At 56.8% G+C, this 18,468-nt stretch overlaps 1 protein-coding gene across 1 annotated transcript; it reads right to left on the bottom strand.

Annotated features, from left to right (window-relative positions):
- Window positions 1-483: 483 nt before the first annotated feature.
- Window positions 484-16,836, bottom strand: LOC112997377 (regulator of G-protein signaling 5). Its single transcript, XM_026123380.2, has 5 exons — window positions 16,679-16,836; window positions 11,021-11,131; window positions 6,016-6,077; window positions 5,489-5,655; window positions 484-5,069 (listed from the first exon to the last, which is right to left on the bottom strand). The coding sequence occupies exons 1-5, from the start codon at window positions 16,720-16,722 to the stop codon at window positions 4,908-4,910; spliced, it is 546 nt and encodes a 181-aa protein (XP_025979165.2). The 5' UTR covers window positions 16,723-16,836; the 3' UTR covers window positions 484-4,907.
- Window positions 16,837-18,468: the final 1,632 nt, after the last annotated feature.

The raw sequence follows: 18,468 nt of genomic DNA, 5'->3' as shown, positions 1-18,468 counted from the left end.
ACTCAGGTTACTTTAAAAAGTCATTTTACAAATGGCTTCACTCCAAGATTGTTTTAAATCATGGAGAGGTGAAACAGCCATTTTATCTATCAGATATCCTGTTCAGAGGAACCCGGTCCCTTTCAGTTATTTCTGATACTTTAGTTACTTCAGTTATATTCAGCGGAGGGGGTCGTGGCTGCCCGGGAGCCCAGCTGCAGCCCCATCCAAGGAGCGGTGCCGCACTGCGGCTGGCACAAGCAGAGCCTGTCCTGCTCCGTGCCAGGGAAGCCTCAGGGGAGCCTTTCCCCCTTGCCCAGGAGGATGTTTTCCTGGCCAGAGCTCCAGAAGGGAACACATTTTAGCTCAGCTGCATGGAGCTGCTGGCTGAAGGCAGCCTGGGTGCAGGGTGAGCAGGGCCGGCTCTCGCTCAGTTCCCTGCTGCAGTGAGTAAATGTTGCACCTTACTGCACAGAGACAAAATAAATAAATAGTTCATCAAGATAGTAGTAGAAATATGTTTATATATGGATTACTGACTGGTACAGGAATATGAATTAACATAACCAGTTCCTCAGTGCACACCAATGTCCCATGTCTTCACCATGCAATGGAGATCTTGCTAGTGGACATCACACAGGAGAACTTCAAACTGAAAAATAACTACTCAGTTGTGAAGGGAGGCCATCTCGCGTGGTGACCATTGTCTGATCCTTGGCCGTGGCAGTCGGCACCTTCCAGCCGGGGCACTTCAACACATGGTCAAGGTGCGGGGAGGGTCTGGGTGAGCGCTCGGACGTGCTCAGCCTTGTGCGCAGCAGCTCCCACCGGTGCGCAGCAGCTCCCACCGCTACCTTGTGGTGCAGCAGCCGCCAAGGCTGAGCTGGGGCAGGTCATCCCGCTGCCAGCATGCAGGGAGCCTTGACAGGCCAGGGGAGATCGGGGTTGCTGAATTAACCAGATAACACAGAGCAAATAATGCCCAGGGTGGGAGGGGAGCAGCAAGCAGGGGGGGCCAAGCCACATCAGGGACCTCGGCTCTCCGTGGCCCCAGGCAAGAGCCGGGGATGCCCAAAGCTGAGCTGGGCACCAGGGACCACCGTGCTGCAGCATGGGGTTGCCTTGCCCCACGGCAGCGGGGCTGGGACCCCTGGCCACCACGTGGAGCACGAGACCCACCACCTGCATCGACAGCCAGGGTCGCCCCAGGGCTCTGCAGAGGAGGGCACAGGCTGAGGGCACAGGGGCTGTTTCTGGGGGTCTTTTGGGAGGTGCGTGTTCATTTTTACTCTGGGGAAGGCCAAGGGGGTTGTGCTAAATCCACTCAGGCTCTTCTCTGCGCCAGACCGAAGCCCTAGCCAGCTGCTCTGCACTTTGAATCAGTGACTCACCGGAGATCGAGGTGCCAGTGTTAGGAGTAGGTATGTGTGTGTGTATGCGTATATATGTCTATAACGATACAGATATGTAACAGTATGTGTATGGTGCTCATACATATGCCTAATTTGATAAGAGCAAGAGTGACAAAATACATGAAATATTTCCTGCCAGAAATATGATAGCTGGTATTGACCCTACCATAAATGTTTCTTGCCTTCAGAAAGCTCAGCGGCAGAGTAGATGCAGCCGCTGCCACCCAATTAGCCAAACGCCCATGCCACCCAACCACAACTCCCGCCACCTCCACTGGGAGGGCGCTGTTCGTGCCGTGCTCGCGTGAGCCGCGGCCGCGCTGGGCGCCGCGGCACGTCCCGGCATGGGCTGCCCGACACGCACCGCCGCCGTCCCAAAGTGCAGACGTGGAGCGGTCACAGCTGCGCAGAGAGCTGCTCTGAACTCGGCCAAGGACGCGCTTCCCATGGACCTCAGGAGGTTGCCCACGGGCTCCCAAGGAGCCCACGCATTCGTCCCGCAAGCGAGTCCTGGCTTGAGCTTCCTGGCCAATGTTTTCCATCCGACGTTTGATGCTCAGTTGGCATTTCCAGCTGACGCCTCGGCAGAAGCTACTTCACCTCTCCTGATTCTGCCCTCCACCTTTCTTTTCGATTCCTACGTAGCAAGACACTTTCTCTCTGCCCCGCGCGGCGCTGTTGCAGCTCGTGACACCTCAGGTTTGTCTCACGCACAGCAATTCACCCTTCAGCAGGGGACGTATGCTAGACTCCAGCTCTCTACAGTATTGCTGTTGGTATTTAACTGTGAAACATATGAGAGTAACTTGAAATATGTGCTGAACTATTAAGTAAAAATGAAATATATGAGTCTTTCTGCAAGGAAGCCTGTTTGGTTTTGCATTTCTATCAGTAGTGCCATGAACGAGGAGCATAAACACACCGAACCCAGGTTGTGGTGATACTACTGTGTGAAGATGCTGGGACCATGGCAGAGCCCACAGATGGCCCAGAGGCAGCGGGAATACCCTGTATTACAACTGCTAGACCAGCCTATCCTCTTGCTCTAAGCCCTGTTCTTGCCTCTTACTCGTCGTACACTGGCTCCAGGCAGCAAACGCTGCTAGGGAGACCCCACGCCGTTTTGAAGGCTGGACTTGCACTTTCTCACGGCAGAGGTGTTACCTGCCTGGGGCCCTCCTGCCATGCATTGGCCCCATCGCGGCTCTGGTGATCCGTGGCAGCCCAAGCCGACCCCATGCTCGCCCCCAGAAATGCTCAGTGAGCATTGCCTGCTGCTGCTCAAGCACCAACTTTCCCAGGCCATTTGCTGGGGAGAAAAAAAGCCCATGCGCAGAGTGCATTTGGGATGTCCTTCATCTTTCCTCTGCCTCCCCAACGCCGCCTGGAAAGTGCAGCCCACTTCCTGCAGCTAGAGCTGTATTTTTATTCATCACCATAGTGACAACGTGTAAATATTTGGGGCTGCTGGGGTTTTGATCAGATTTTTCAAGTCTTTAAGAGGTTGGCAAACCCATTGTTTATGTTATTGCATTTTGCGTGGAGTCTCATGATTTGTAGTTTGGGTAGAGCCGTCTGAGGGTGGATGAGAGGCCTCCTGGAAGTGTAATCACATATATTTTGGATAGATACGTTGGATTGCTTGCTGTGCAGGTGGAGCCACACAGCATGCTCACCGCAAGGCGTGGGCCTGCGGTGGCCGCACCAGGAGCTCATCCCAGGGATGACACTTTCAGACCCCAAGGACTTACTACGGTCACATCAGAGAACTCACGAGGTCGAGATTGAAATGAGACCCCCAGCTTCCTTCTATGCATGCCTTCGCCCTGTTGTCAGATGTGATACCTTCTGTCAGCAAAGTGGGCTGGATTTGCATAATTTGCAAAGAACTGGTCTTTTTAAGAGACCGCCTTAAAAACACATGCCTTGGGCAGCCTGGAGGGGACTGAAGAGAGAGGAGCAGGCTTCACAAACTCAGCAGAGTTTGCCATCTGTTCAAGACAGGGTTTTATTCTTCATCTTTCAAATGTTTTTGTCTTTTTTTTTTTTTCCTTTTCAGAATTGGATCGGGACAGTTCCAATCAGCAGCTTTTTTTCCCCCCAGCATGGTTTTGCTCCCTCATCTAACTGATTGCCCTCGCTGGGGTTTGTGCAGAAGCATCGCTTCGGCGTGCCCACTACAGAGAGAAGCAGCTGGCAGGGGAGGCTGCGGCAGCTGCAGCTGCAGCCGCAGACGTGCATCCGAGCGCGCCGGCAGCCGCCTCGGCAGCGCTGCTCGGGGCTGTGCGTAGGCACCGGGGATGGGGCAGCCTGGAAGTTATGAGCAGTAACTAATGCGAGTGGCTGGAGCAGGCAGGAGGCCTGCTTTGCTAAACAGTCCCAGCGTTTTGAACGGACAGATTTGGTTTTACCCCTCTTACGGCCTCCGGGGCGCAGCCTTCGGGCCGTCGGGCCGGCAGCTCCCAGGCGGGGCCGCTCGGTGAGGCGCGCCGCATGCCGCTCTGCCTGCGGGCTGGGGCACGGTTTCACAGCTCCCTCCCTTCCCTACGGATGTAACCTCCGTCTGTCGCCTTTGCTTCACCCGGCTGCGTCTGCTGAACGGCCGTTTTCTGAAGACACGCTAGAGCCGGTGCTTGGCTATGACCTGCCACGGTCCCCGGGGCTGCAAACCCGCGGGGCTCAGCCGGGGTTGGGAGCACGTCCGCAGCACCCAGGGCAGCCCCGGCGACACCCGGGAAGCTGCCAGGAGGGAAAGCGCCTGGGCCGGAGCAGCGACGCGGGCAAACCTGGGAAAAATACAGGTCGTGTCCCAGCAGCTTCAGAAAAGCAGCCAAGTCAGAGAAACAATCCCAGAGCCGCTGCAGGCACCAGCCCTCGCCCCGCACGTGCGAACACGGGCCAGCGCCTGCGCGCGCCACGGCCCAAACGGGGCAGGAGTTTGCAGCAGAAACATATGCGCAGGGGACCAGCGCGCTGGGGGTCAGGGCGGCTGGAGGGGCAGGCAGGGCAGTTTGCCTGGGCTAAACCCGGTTTGCCTGGGTTAAACCCAGCACCCAGGACCCCTCCAGCAGCGCTGAGATGGGGCCTGCAGGGCGGAGGCTGGCATCTGAAAACCTCCGAATGAAGATGAGCGTCGCAGCCCCAGAAAAGCGCTGCCTGGCCCTGGCCCCGGCCCCGGCCCCAGCCCTGGCCCTGGCCCTGGCCCCGGTGCTCCAGCTGCTGTGGGGTCACAGCTGGTATCGGCTGCTCAGCTGCTTCCAGTGCCCCCACCCACCATCCAGGGGAGGTTCACCAGATGTTTCTGCTAATTGGTCTTCTGATAAGAGAGGACAGAGACTGTAAGAGAGGCATCTCTGATGGGGTCCAAAGCACTGGGAGAAAAGTTTAGCAACACTCCTGGATGCCCTTTTAGGGTGTCATTGAGAAAGCAAAGCAGCAAGAGGAGAAGGGGAAAGCGATCAGACAGAAGCGGTGGGATTGCTCGTGGGGAGTGCCTCGCACAGCCTGGCCGCGCTGCTACTTGATCAGCTCCTGATAAAACTCCGACCGCACGAATCTGGGCAGGGAGTCCTTCTCCATCAGGGCAAAGATCCTCTTCTGGGCCATGTCAAAGCTGCCCACTGATGGCTCCACCAGGTTCTTCATGGTCACAGCTCTGGTGAAGTGGTCAATATTCACCTGTGACGGGAGTGTAAGAGTGATGATGACTCTGGCCTCCCTGAGCGGAGGTGATGGGCATCTCCCCAGCCTGCTCTCTCCCACCAACAACTGGGTAAAGATTATGGGGAGCGAGTGAACCAGCCTGGCTTATTTGGGGGACAAATCTGTAGTGACAGATGAGGTCTCTTCTGCAGTGTGGGTAGTTTTGAGGGGAAGACTACAGTAAAAGCTGCTATGCTTTAAGATTAATGTCAGCGTAAGCTGCCTGGCAGCAGACCCTCCCTAGGGAGGGGGACTGGCTGTGTGCTGGAAGCTCCCGCAACAGGCGCTAGCCCGGCAAAGGCGGCTCTGGGGAGCTGCTGAGTGTGCGGCCGGGGGTGCTGGGGGAATCCAGCCCATCAGGGCTGCCCCTCGTCCCCGGCCCCCGGGGCACTGACCTCCTTAGGTGCCTCTGTCTGGATGAACTCCTCGTATATCTTCTTGGCCTTCTCTGCCATCTTCGCAGGAGACTTGGTTTTCTTGTAGTCCTCGCAGGCCACCCAGAACTCGACGTTCTCCTCGCTGAACTCGGAGCGCAGGAAGCTGCTGAAGCTGGCGAGCCCGTCTGCAGGGGAGCGCGGGGCCGCTGAGCGCCGTGCACCGGGCAGGGACGGACGGGGAGCGGGGAGCAGCGGCGTGCATGGCGGGAAGGGATGCCAGGCCAAGCTTGGGATGGGCCAAGCAGGGCTGTGGGGTGGGATTGGTGTGTCCCCCGGGGGTGGCGCGGGACCCAAAAGCGCTTTCCCCAGGCCAGCTCATCACTCCGCAACACCGGCGGCCCTGATGCCTCTGGGATCCTGGGGAAACGGTGGACGTGCTGCACCACGAAACTAGCCTTGGAAGGGGGGAAACATGCCACAGACGGGCATGAGGCTGACGCGCAGGACCCCCCGCGCAGGGGGGCAGGGTGACGATGTGAACTTACAGGTGTTTTGCAGGAGCTTCTCCAGGGAATCACGCCACTGCAAAGCCTCCTCTGGCGATGGCCTAACGGGAGGAAAGAAAAAAAAAAACAGGTAGTCCATGCTTGCAGCACAGGGGTGTGGGCTTTTTTAAATTGATATGTTTCTTTAAAAATCGGGGGGGCGGGGGATGGAGTAAAGAGCTATGACGATTGTTGCAGAACTGGGGCAGTGGGTTGCAGGGAGCAGTTTTGTGCAGTTAGTTTACCCAGAGGGAGGTGGTGGTGGGGACTGAATTGCAGCATACGACATCTTCGTCTTTAGGATAAGCCAAGTATCTGCATGCCCTGCAGTTCAGCTGGGAAAGCTGGGACAAGGGCTGAGGTCCTGCAGCTAATGCAGGTGAAGTCCCCTGGGAGCTCAGGGATGGGTTTTGAGCAGAGATGTGGCTCACCCTAAAATGCATCTCCTCTGTCACTCGCAGCTCTCTCTGGCTTTGCCTAGCACGAGCACAACCGCACATCACCTTCGTGTCCCCACATCTGTGCACATCTGGGAAGGCAGGATGCCTCCAGGCAGCAGCGGGCTGCACTGGTGCCTGCGCCGGGGCCTCTCCTGGGTGGGCTCAGCGGTGCCGTGCAGGGCTGGGAGGCTGCACCGGGACTTGCTGCACTGCGCTTGCCCAGCACTTTGCTTTTGCTGACATTTTGCAGCTGGGAAGCGTCCCCGAACCTCCCGCCGTGACCAGCGGCCGGTGTCTCGGTGGCGGGACGAGCGTCTCCCACATCTGACCCCTCTGCGATTCCCCAGCGCCTTCCCGCGCCCAGACGCCCGAGCAGCCTGTCTCCATCGGGACGCGGGTGTCCGGGTTGGATGCTTCCCCGGGGCGGGGGAAGGAGGATGGGATGGTTTTGGCTGCGCGTCCCTGCTGGGCCGCGGCGGGGGTCAGCTCCCCTGCACTCCCACAGCCCGCCGGCCCCGTTCCCACGCCCCGTGGCGGGGCAGGACTCCCGCTGCTGCGGCTCCCGCGCAAGTGGAAACCCTGAGTGCTTGGTGGCTGGGTGCGGGCCGGGGTTTTCTGTCGGCTGGTGCTTCGGGGGCTGGAAAGCCATGGGAGCAGTGCCTGCTCCCAGGGAGGGCAGGGGCAGGACCGCCCGTGGCCCCACGGCCCTGGCGCTTCGGCGGTGGGCCTGGGGCGGGTGCAGATTTTCCACTATCCCCCTCCGCGGGGAGGGCGCCGCGTCCTTTCCCGTTCACGCTGTGGCTGGTGCGAGCAAGAGCGTCGCTCCGGGCCAGGCCGTGGGGGAGAGCCCGGGGCAGGGGGCTGCGCAGAGCCGCTCGGGAGCCTGCGTCCTGCCGCCGAGCAGCTCTCGAGCCGCGACAGCAGAAAGCGAGGCGGCTTTGTGCCCCGAAGCGGGGTGGGAGAAGGGGAGGGCGCAGGTGGGCGCGCAAGCCCCGGGGTGCTGCAGCCAGCCCCGCGCTGTTAAAAGCAGGGCAATGCTCCCAGCGGCAGCACAGTCTGGGCACAGCAGCAGCCTGCCAGGTCTGCCCAGGTGTAGCTTAAACCAGACTGAGGAGGGTGTGAGGGCCTGTTCCCCGCCCCCCCCCAGTCAGCGGTGCCATCTCCTGATCGCAGGCACCGGTTTGGGCTGGCGCAGACGGGCCCTGCCCCCTCCGGCGAGGAGCGGGCCGTGAGGAATGGTGCCGGTCTGGAGGTGCGGGCACGCGCGGAGCTGCTGTGCCACGCGGAGCTAACGGCCACCCGACTGCCGCCCTGCCCCTGCTCACCCCCACCCCCGGCTCCAGACGTCGCCTCGGGGCTGGGCCTCGCTCCCTACGTGCCGCTCGAAGCGTCGTCGCACAGAGCGGCCCCTGAGCGGGCAGACGGCCCCCCCGGGCCAGGTCCTGGGGTCAGTGGTGGGGAGGTCAGAGGAGAAAGCACATCTGTGCTCAGCAGTCAGGAGAAAGATGCAAGGACAGGAACTACTAGGGAAACATGTTCTCCATCTCGCTCTACCGCGTGCTCCTGCATAAACTGCTGCTCCGCTGGTACCACAGGAGCAGTGTGTGGCTCTGGCCCCCTCGGGTTGTTGTCCCAGGAAAAGGCTTGGGGAGGACCGTGGCCGCAGCAGCCACCCCTCACCCCGGGAATGGCACAGGGTCCGTGGGGTGGGAAGTGCTGAGGGAGGACCGTGGTGAAGTCCTCGGGGTGGCTCGGGAAGAAGGCAGGGAAGTGCCTGGGAGAGGATCTACCGAGGTTAGTCGCTAAGGCCCGGGATATGGCACCTGAGCCGAGAGCCTCCATCGTCTGGAATGGCTGAAAAGCAGGGAGCACATCCGTGGCGATTATCCTATCTGCTTGGCCTGCTCTTCCTCTTCCGAGGCATCTGCTGTCAGCCCCCGGCAGAGGCAGGACACCGAGGGAGACAACCCTTGGTCTGACCGAGCGCGTCTTGGTCTTTCCCTGTGGGTTCCTATCTGGTCGGCCTGCCCTGCCGCGGCAGCTCCAGGGTAAAGAAAAGATGGGCAGAAATGCAAAGTTTGCTCAGGTTATGTATCAGGTGCCCTTTTGCCATCAACCTGTCAGCACCCAGCAGTAAGGGCCCATGATGAGGGATAATTCATTTTCTGGATCCTGAAACATGTTCACACTCACATCAAGGATCATCACCGCCCTACACCCCCCCACCCCGGGTTTATGCCTGTCTTTCCCAAGCCAGGCACCCCTGCTCTCCCTGCGAGAACTTTTTCTTGTCCCTTCACCCCCAGGTAAGTGCAAGGAAAAGCACCTCACTGTAGTGGCCTGATACAACCCAAGAATCCAGATTTCCTGGAAATTAGAAAATTCACTTTTGCAGTAGCTGAATGTCCCAGGGATCGTATTAACTGAGACTGAGATGCTCATTGATGAATGACAGCTGGGCTGAGCAACAATAAAATGCAGGAGAAAACAACTCCTCCAGCTAGCAGGCAGTGAGTATGCACTCTGGTTTTTCAGCAGGGACAAATAATGGGGACAAATGTGTCTTCTTCACAGAGGCATGGCAGTGACTGAGAGCAAAATGCACTGCCAAACAGTTGCCCTCCTCCTCCTGCCTTGCCTCGGGCAGCTCTTACCGGCTGATGCTGCAGTTGTAGGAGCAGCATGCAGACGCTTCGCTGATAGCACAGTGGCCACCTGAAAAACGTGTGCAGCTTTCTGCAGACTAGCATGAGCGTGAACATAGGTGGCACGTTTGCCTACGTTCACCTGAGAGTTGTGACTTCAACCTTTTGGTTTATGTCAGCAATCTCTTTTTGGAGTTATCATTTTTAGACTAATGCTGGCTGGACTGAAAGAGATTGTGGGGAGTGGGACGAGAAAACTTAAGCTGTGATTTTTAGCAGAAAGAGAAACTTGGTGAAGAGCTCCTGGGAGAGAAAATCCAAAATGTATGTTCTTATTTAAAAGTCTATAGCACTTGCTGGCCTTCTGATGCAGAAATCCCCCACCTCCAAAAACCCACAGAGTAACAAGGAGAAGGACATTCCTCCAAAGCACAGCCCGCAGCCCAGCTGGGTCTGACCACTGCCTGGAAGAGCATCCAAAGGTGCCACGTGTTCTCCAGCACTGTGTGTGAGGTTTGGTGGCACCTCAAGCCAGGAGGTACGTGTAGCATTGGTTATCTTGAGAACATCACAACCCCTTTTTGCTTAGGGGCACCTCAAGGAAGGGGAGCAACTCCCAGGGATGGATGCCTGTCTCCAGGAGGGTCATCGTCTGCATTTGTGTGGCAGCACGGCTATGAGATATTACAAGAGCCACCAGCATCACGGCTCAGGTGTGCTGGTAGCTCTGGGGACCCTGGATGCCCACACTTGCTGTTAGGCTGGAAAAATCCTGGATGAGGCTATCACCCTACATCTAGGAAGGAATCCTGCTTTTTGGTTTAAGCTAAAATTTCCGTTAAAGGTTTATTTTGCCTCCTAACGTGTGTCTCAGTCTTTTGAACTGTTATTCCTACAGACCAAACCATCAGCCTCTCTAACTGTTCCTCTGCTTTGCTCTTCTCTTAAACCAGCCTGGTGCGGGACAGCAGAGGCTCAGGATGAAAACAACACAGCAAGGATGTGCCATCTTCATGGAGCCGCCTAGAGCAAAGCAGTGTGTCCAGAGCGCTGCATGTCCGAGGTCTGGGACACGCGCTGCTGGCCTGAAACCACCACCCTGCTGCTGCACAGTGATGCTGAACAAAGCTGACGGTTTCTGGATGGTAACGTCACAATAACCTGAGGCAAATGACTCAGATGTCTAAGTGCCTTGTGCCTCTGGAGTAACTTTTATCAAATGAAGGTGAAATCTCATCAAAAGTAAATTGAATTTCCCTGAGCAATCTGGTTTCCAAAAGACTATATTGCCTGACATTGCTCATGCTGCCATGGCGTAATTCTCTGCACCCAGTGTGCAGGTCATGAGGAACGTGCCATGAGCCACCTTTCCATAATACCCTACTGTGCCTGCCCTGACCATCTGTAGCTGGATTTTAGTTCCTCCTTTTTCCAAAAGGGCTTGAGTCTGCACCACCTGTGTGCCAGAAAAGTGCTGGAGCCACAAGGCATGGGGATGCTCCTTGCGAAAGCACTAGCTGGCCCTCCCTGAAGCAGCCGACTGCGGGAGCTACAAGATCAGAAGGAGCAGACGTGAAATATCTCTGTATCCTGCCCTACTGCAGGGAAGGAAGGTCCATGCCTCGGCCCCCAGTACTCCCAGCACACCTCTCAGCACTCAAAGGCACTGGTATGATGATTTAGGCCCCTCAACAGCTTGCGAGCCATATGCCTCCCTACAGCACTCAACTGCCAGGGCTGGTGGTGGTGTCCTGGGACAGTCAGGGCAGAGGACTGGTGGTGTGGGCTGAGCCGCCGCGGGATGCTGCAGCACGGGGAGCAGTGCAGCGCAGCCCACCCCAGCCGCGCGGCTCTGCTGGGGCTGCCAGCTCCAGCGGCCTCTGCCTTGCTCGTTGGCCACGTCACGCGGGAAGTACTCACTTCTGGGCTTTGGCTGGCTTCTCTGGCTTCTCCGGGTAGGGGATGATGAAGTCAATGGTCGAGTCAGGCTTCTGGAGGAGCGTGCCCAACTTGGTCTTGATCTCCTTGGCTCTGTAGAGGAGAAAAAAAGAGCAGGTCAGGTGGGGAGGGCACCAACCCAGCTGTCCCTGAGCCCCTTGCTGCCACCAAGGAGAGACACTGCCGTGGTGCACTCGGGCCAGACCCGGCAGCCTCCACTGCCCAGACTGGACAGGGCAGAGAAGGAGGCTGGAGAAGCAAAGAGATGGGCTACCCGCAGATCCCACCACCTCGGTCAGCAGCATTTGCAGAGCTGGTCCCTGCCCAATGTGACACCGGCACCGCCAGAGACTTGGTGAGATGTTCAAGCCCAGCACGGCCACCTTGCAAAGGACCAGGGCCTCATGAGGTACCAAGCTGTATAACTTTGCATGGACACACAGCCCTCAGGGCCCTGACGGTGCAGGTCTGAGGCATCTCCAGCTGCGCACTCAGAACCGGTGGCAGCTCTTGAGCTTGATCTCTCTGCTTTGTCTTCATCTGTGGTGGAGCTAATTGGATCACCCGCGCGGGGCCAAATTAGTGGACGTCTGCGCAGCGCTCGGTTTCTATAGTGATGAGCCCAGAGGAGATATCGGCGGGGATAATAGTGCTCTCTTTGGAGAGAAACGACATTAACAGTGTTCTCTTTGGCGAGAAACAGAGCGGTGCGCGGTGGGGCAGGCCCATGGCAGGCAGCGAGCTGCGCACCCAGCTCAGGGACCCGTCTCGCCCCCGGGAAGAAATGTGGGGGGGGACGGAGCCCCCATAGCCCATCTTTGCCAGGAGCCCCCAGGGTGCCTGGCCGGGTCGTCTCCAAACCCGTGGGAGGCTGCGCTGGCTCCCCGGCGGCTGGGCCCTTGGGGCTCCTCGCTTTTCTGCTCGCCGCTGTTTATTTTCACATGCCCTCCCTCGCTATGTCTGCTATTTCGTTTCCATTCCTTTTTTTTTTTTTTTTCCTCCCCCCTCCTCCAGTAAAACTGCCTCTGTGTTTGGGTTTCCACCCCGCAGGCTCTGCCGAGGAATTCGTGAAACCTGGTGCCGGCCCCTCTCTAACGCCGGCTGCGGTCTGCGCGTCGGCGAGCGGGGCGTGCGGGCCGGGGGGACCACCTCCACGCCACCGCCGTCCGCTCTGGGCTGGGGGTGACCCCGGAGGATGCTCGCTTGGGGTGACCCCGGAGGATGCTCAGGCTGCTCGCACCACAGTGACCGCGCAGAGAGGGACTTGCGTGGCCAGCGCTCGTCCCTGAAAGGTTTTCCACGGCCACCGCTTGCAGCGGGGCACGATGCCAGCTGAGGCCACCTCCGCCGGGCGTGCGTGCTCCTGGCCCTCCCCTCCCCGCCGCTTTCTCAGGAAATCCCAGCATTTGTGAGGGCGTCCCGTCTGTTTATGGTTTTCCAGGAGGAAAAGGGCAGTCTCCATTTGCTCACTGTTTTCTTGGTAAATGTCAGCAGTTATGGGTACAAATTCTGTTGCTTGAGCTTCCAAGAAAATTTGCATCTGGCCTGGAAAGACCGGGATCTTAGGTGGAGGGTGATGAGGTCCTCATGCTCCCACTGCCTGAGGTATCTCCAGCGTGGAGATGCTGGCATGCCCCATATGTTCCTGTCCCTCCAAGAACACGGAGAGCCCCTCTGTGGGCAGCACTGTGGCCACGTTGGGCCACCTTGCCCCCAGACCTGGCTCCCAGCACCGTGGGGGCGCACAGCAGCTTGGGGCCAGGAATGCATCCAACATCCCCAAAAAATCCTTGGCCACGGTGCTCCAATGAAAAATGGGGATGCTGCATGGAAGTTAGGAGGCTTGTTGAAAAGAAAGGCAAAGGGGCAGCCGAGAAGATTCATGGGCTAGCGAGAGAGGAGGACATCTTAAGGACACCATCCCGAAGCCCTTAAGCAGATGCATTACCAGCTTTCAGGCAAGGCTTCAGAAAAGGCTAAACAGGAGGATAAGAAAGGCAGCTATAAATAAAAAGGCATCCTTCAAAAAAAAAAAACCCTGAAACTATGTCCGAGTGAGAAAAATTGAAGGACCATAAACTGTGGAAGGTTAAGTGTAAAAACATAAGCAAGCAAGCCAAGAAAAAGTCTGAGAAACAACTTCCAAAAGGCATTAAAGGAAAATATGGACTCTTTCAAACACATCAAGAGCAGGAAGACTGCCAGAGGAGGGCTGGGAGGGGATCAAGCTTAAAAACAGAACAAAAAAAAAAGGAGCTCAAAGAAGTTAAAGCTTTAGCTGAAAAAGTATGTATTTTTTATTTGCTTTTAGTTTGCTTTCACACAGAAAATTGTCGGGGACTGTTCCTCTAGGAAAACCTCTCTCTGTGCGGGATCTGCTTCTGGCAGCAGGACGGGTTGTGGCAGGAGTAGCCAAAAGAGTGGCAAGTTGCCCCAGCCGCACAGTGGTCTCCAGGGAGTCCTGAAGGCCCAGAGGATGGAGCCACTGACAGGTAACGTCTCTCTTAACACTGCTGCTGTATCTGAGGTCAGGGAGGTGCCAAATGTAATGCCACTCAGGGAAAAAGACTGCAGGGGAGATTCAAGGAGCTATAAAGCTGTAAGTCTGATGCCTGTATGGACAAATTAGTTGCAACCGTAATAGACAGCCTTGGAGGACACATGCACAAATATGGTATATTGGAGAAGAGTCAACATAGCTTTGGCAGCAGGAAGAGATTCCTCGGAAACGTATTGGCCCTCTCTGAAGAGGCCAACGAGCATGTGTCTTGGAGAGATGCAGGAGATACCAGCCCTTGGGTTTCCAGAGGAGCTTTGACAAGATCCTTGCCAGGGGCTGCGCAGACCCTGTGCTGCTGTAGGAGGAAAGGTCATCTCATGGGTGACGAGATGGGAAACAGCAAGTAAAAGGCAGGATAAAAGCGTAGGGATAAAAGGTGTGTTTTCCTGTATGAGGGAACTCCTACAGGAACATGGGCTGGGACCTTGTTGTTTAATGTATCATACGCATGGGGGGGAAGGGGGTTTGCGAGCAGGCAGCAGGTACTACATTATCCGTGTTAAACACCCAAGGACCGACTGTGAAGCACTGCAGGAGGGTCTTGCTAGACTGGCAGTAAAGTGGCTGGTGAAGTTTCCCACAGAACAATATAAAATGATGCCCTAGGAAAAAACAATCCTAAATCCATGTGTAAAATGGTGAGCTATAAGCTAAGTTACCTTTAGAGAGTGAGAATATAGGGGTATAAGAAAGGTCCACGAAAACATCAGCGCAGTGGCACTGAAAAAAGCAAATCTAGTGTGAGAAAATAGGAAAAAAGATGACAAAAAGCAAAGAGGAACATTACAGCATAGCACAAATCTGTGGTTCACCCACACCTTGAGGAGTGCTTCTGTAGTGCCTTCAGCTCAGAAGGACAGAGGACAGCAGGAAAAGGTTCAGAAAAGGGCCACAAAGATGACGGAAGACCTGGAATAGCTTGTGCTCGAGGAACAACTAAGCACCTAGGACTCTTCACTGTGCGAAAGAGACATGTAAGGGGGCTATAGCAGTGGACTAAAAAAATCATGAGAGCAATGGAGAGCGTAAACAGGGTTCACTATGTGGTTCGCTAGAGACCTTCCAATATATGAACCAGAGGGCAGGACTAGTCAGTGGCACATTTAAAACAAATAAAAGCTGCACTTTTCCTTTTTTTTAAAAAAAAAAAGCAGTAAAGACTGCATCTTTCCAGTGCTGTGATCAACAGGGCAGCTGCAAAGCCTTGGATGAACACAGCTGGAGGTGTCCCAGGTCTCCCCATACCTCACATCTATAGGCCTGTGTGTTTCCCACTGCCTCCCCAGGATAAGGCTGCAAGGAACAGTGAGTACCCAGAAGGGATGCCGAATTGCCCGCCTGCCATTCCTGCCTTTGTGAAACTACCTCACTTACAAGGAAGCACCCTCAGGCTCCGCCGATGGAGCTTGAGCTCACACAGAGGGACTTCTCCTGTGCTTCCCCCCAAGATGCCCACTGCCATCCACGGTCTCCTCTGAAGACAAGTAATAAGGTGTTTTCCTTACAAGAGTATTTGCAGCTGCAGCTCTCAGTTGATATTTCACATTTGAAATGCTTTACTGAGTTTCCTCCTGAAGAGAAGGGTTTGAACGCCGCGAGCGTTCGCCCCCAGCGAGGCTCTCCTGCACAAAACCCCGAGCCTTGGGCAGCAGTTCCAGCTCTCCTCCCACCAAAGCCAGCACCGCGTCCTGCAGAAAGCCCCCGGCCGCCTCACCAGCACAGAGACCCTCCACAAGAAGGACTGGAGACCACCGACCTCAGGGCCTGCAGCCGCCCGTGCCGGGGCTCCCGTGCCCACTGACGACGTTGGACCTGCCGCCCTGTGAATACCCTCGCACAGGCACGTGCCTCTGGTTCTGACCACAGCACCTTCCAAAAATCCCTCAAATCTCAGATGTTTTTCTACGAATTACATTTGCGGTTGGGGCTCAGCTAGCCTGGCCGCTTCCCCGGCTGCCCTGAACGGGAGCAGAAACAAACATCGCGGTGCCGTGTGCTGAGATGAGCGAGGCAGGGCAACGCGGCCCTTAGCAAACGGGGAAGAAAGGACTCTCTGTACAAAGCAGCATCTCGTGAGAGGTGTCAGAGTTTGGATAATCCATGTGCTGAGGGAAATCCAGGAAACAAGGGGATTTTGAGGCACTTTACAGCCAGGGCTGTTGCTGAGCACACGTGGACTGTTCTCATCTCAGAAGGGCAATTGCTTTCCTGGTTTTTTCCCCATGCCAACATTAAAGTTGCAAATCGGAGCCCCAATAGCAGTCAGCCTCTTTGAGCTGGGACTACACACAGCCCTTGTCTTCTCCTGGTCTGTACTGGCCCCTGAGCATGGGGATTAAAATGCTGAACCAAGGGAATCACCTGGTTCACAGCAGGTCTCTCCGGGCAGCTGTGCACCCAGGACGGCTCCACGTGAGGCTCCAGCCCCGCTGCCCTGTGCAAGGGGTCCCGGGCCACCGAGGCCCCTCTGGGGCTTTTGGGAGGGAGCAGCAAGTCTGCGCAGGCCCTCCCTAGCGTGGTGGGTGGGAAAGGAGGGCAGAGATGGGCCCTGAGCGCAGCCCTCCACTCCGTGAGCGACACAGCTGCCTGCCCTGCTCCAGGAGACAGCTGGCCCCTGCCCTGGACCAGTGCTGGTTGCTGCCTTTCCGCGGCACGGGTTTCCAAGCCAGACAGGCGCAGCCGGGGCTAGGATCAGGGCTCGCCCAGCCGCAGGGTCTAAACCACCAGCAGCATCTCGCTAGAGTGCCCGACAGCAAACAGCCCCTTCCCCTTGCTGCCCACCCGCCGATTCGGAGCGAGACCATCTGCTCCACGGCTGCCCTGAGACGGCTCTGTCCCGGGGCCGCACCACAGTTAAAGCTCCATCACTCCCAGCTGGGAAAATGCAGCCTCCGGCCACCCTCCGAGCTCCGCCTGAGCTCCCGAGCCGGGGAGCCCGAGCGTCTGCTCCCAGCCGCCGCTCGCGGCGTTCGGCGGCCAGCCGGCACCCTTGTGCTCGCACTCGTATCCGCACGCGCCAGCACGGCCCCGCGAACAACCTGCCCCTGCCCCAGCGACCGCGGACGCCAGGCGGCTCTCACCTCTCCAGGCACGTGTGGGGCAGCGCGGCTAGTCCTTTGCACATCTTGGCACGCTGCGATTCCTCCGGCTCTGAGAAAAGCACGAGAGCTTGCTAAACCAGGCGTCTCCAGCTCTGCCTGCAGCCCAGCTCCCCCTTCTCCCGCATATATAGCGGCCGGGAGCTGGAGCCCAGCCAGCCCCGTAAGCAGCGCCGTCCCACAGCAGCTGGCCCTGGGGAACGCGGCTTCTGGCTTTTGTTTTGTCCTCTCCAAACTCACACGGGTGGAAAATGTTTTTTCCTGGGGAGAGACCAGGTAATCAAACTGGAACGGCCAAGCTGCAGTTTGGGAAGTTCAGGGAGCCCATGAGGTTTCCTCCTTCTGACATACCAGGCTCCAAAGCAGCATTTAGAAGACTCAGGTAGAAACGTTTATTCATGTGGGCTTCTTTGAACAAAAATGCCACTTTCATCAAAATCGAAGTGCTTAGGAGAAGGTCGTTCCTTTGATTTTAGAGCTGTGGCTAACATAAAAATATATACAGTTTCAACAGTGGTTGGTTAACAGGTAACTTTTGTTCCAGAACAAATTCATTTTTATGTAAGTCAAAAAAAATTAAGTCTCTTAATCATAGCAGATGTTTCAGTTTCATCTGATGGTAACACTCGGAAAAGGCCAAAGATGATTCCTCTCCAGAATTTTGCTGTGTGGGAAACTGATATTTTTCCCTCCCGTGTGGATGTAAACAAGTGCCAGATCCCGGCGCTACCTGGGAAGTGGGGTTGGTCCCTGCTCGGGGCCGACCCTCCGATCTCAGCTGTGCCCCCAGCACCATTTCGCGTCGCTGGCTAGCTCTCGTGGGGAGGCCCACCAGGTCACAGCCCCTCGCTCACCTGGGTTTAGCCCACTGGCCTCGGGGTGAAACCCACCGGAGGAGCTGGTGGGGAAACCCTCTCCCCGAAACACCCAAAGCGGGGATCGCCTCCAGGACTCGCTATGCAGGGAAAGAGCATCGGGGATCTGTGTAAAACTTATTCTGGGGTGTTTTAAGGGGACTGTGAGAATGTGCAAAACTGAATATGCGACGGCCCCACCGGGGCATCCTGGCGGCACTCAGGGGCTGCAGATGGACTTCGTCACGCAGCACCAACCACGCCAGCCCCAGGGCAGGCGCGCTAGCTTGCAATTGCTTGTCTGGCAGCAGGCTGTGCGGCTGCTTCAGCTTTAGCCCAGGGTTATGTATTAGCTGAACTCGCGTGAAAGGTCCCCTGATATCTGCTCCAGACATCTCGGCCAGCGTTCGGGCCGGGAAAGGTCAGTCTGGTGGCAGAGCGGGAGGTGCAGGAGCGATGGTGCTGATAGCTGAGAGCAGGGACGTGCCTGCAGGGCAGCGCGTGCACCCACCAAACTGGCAGTGGAAATGATTAGCTCACAGTTGCAGGCTTCATAGCCAGGGAGTAAGTCAGGCCCTGACCCCAAATTAGCAAGGGATCGTCTCTGAATGAGACTGATGCTGTGTATGTGTCAAGCAGGTTCTTGCCTTCAAGATCAGTCTAAATTTCATCCCGAGCCACTAACCAGCTACTTAGAGCCAACAGCTGAAGCACAGTAGTTCCTAACACTGTGATCGAATTAGAGAGGGTAAAGCGAGTTATTCTGGACACTTTCTTCCTGGCTCCGCGCCTGGCTGTGACAGCCTGTCCTCTGCTGCAGGGCCAGCCGCAGTGCCGGGCACGCTGCAAGCCCTCGTATGGACCGGACCGTGCCCTGCTGCGGCTACCTGAGGGCCCTGCCGCCGTCCCTGCATGCTG

The sequence above is a fragment of the Dromaius novaehollandiae genome, chromosome 8 (assembly GCF_036370855.1).
Source record: "Dromaius novaehollandiae isolate bDroNov1 chromosome 8, bDroNov1.hap1, whole genome shotgun sequence".
NCBI lineage: Eukaryota > Metazoa > Chordata > Aves > Casuariiformes > Dromaiidae > Dromaius > Dromaius novaehollandiae.
This window is presented reverse-complemented; position numbering and strand designations above follow the sequence as displayed.

Bases quoted from the DNA above. Each gene is read 5' to 3' on its own strand.
- LOC112997377 (XM_026123380.2), bottom strand. From the start codon at position 16,722: ATGTGCAAAGGACTAGCCGCGCTGCCCCACACGTGCCTGGAGAG. The intron at 6,078-11,020 runs GTGAGTACTTCC...TCCTCCCGTTAG, and splicing joins AAGCCAGCCAAAGCCCAGAA to GCCATCGCCAGAGGAGGCTT. The intron at 5,656-6,015 runs GTAAGTTCACAT...GCTCCCCTGCAG, and splicing joins GAAGCTCCTGCAAAACACCT to ACGGGCTCGCCAGCTTCAGC.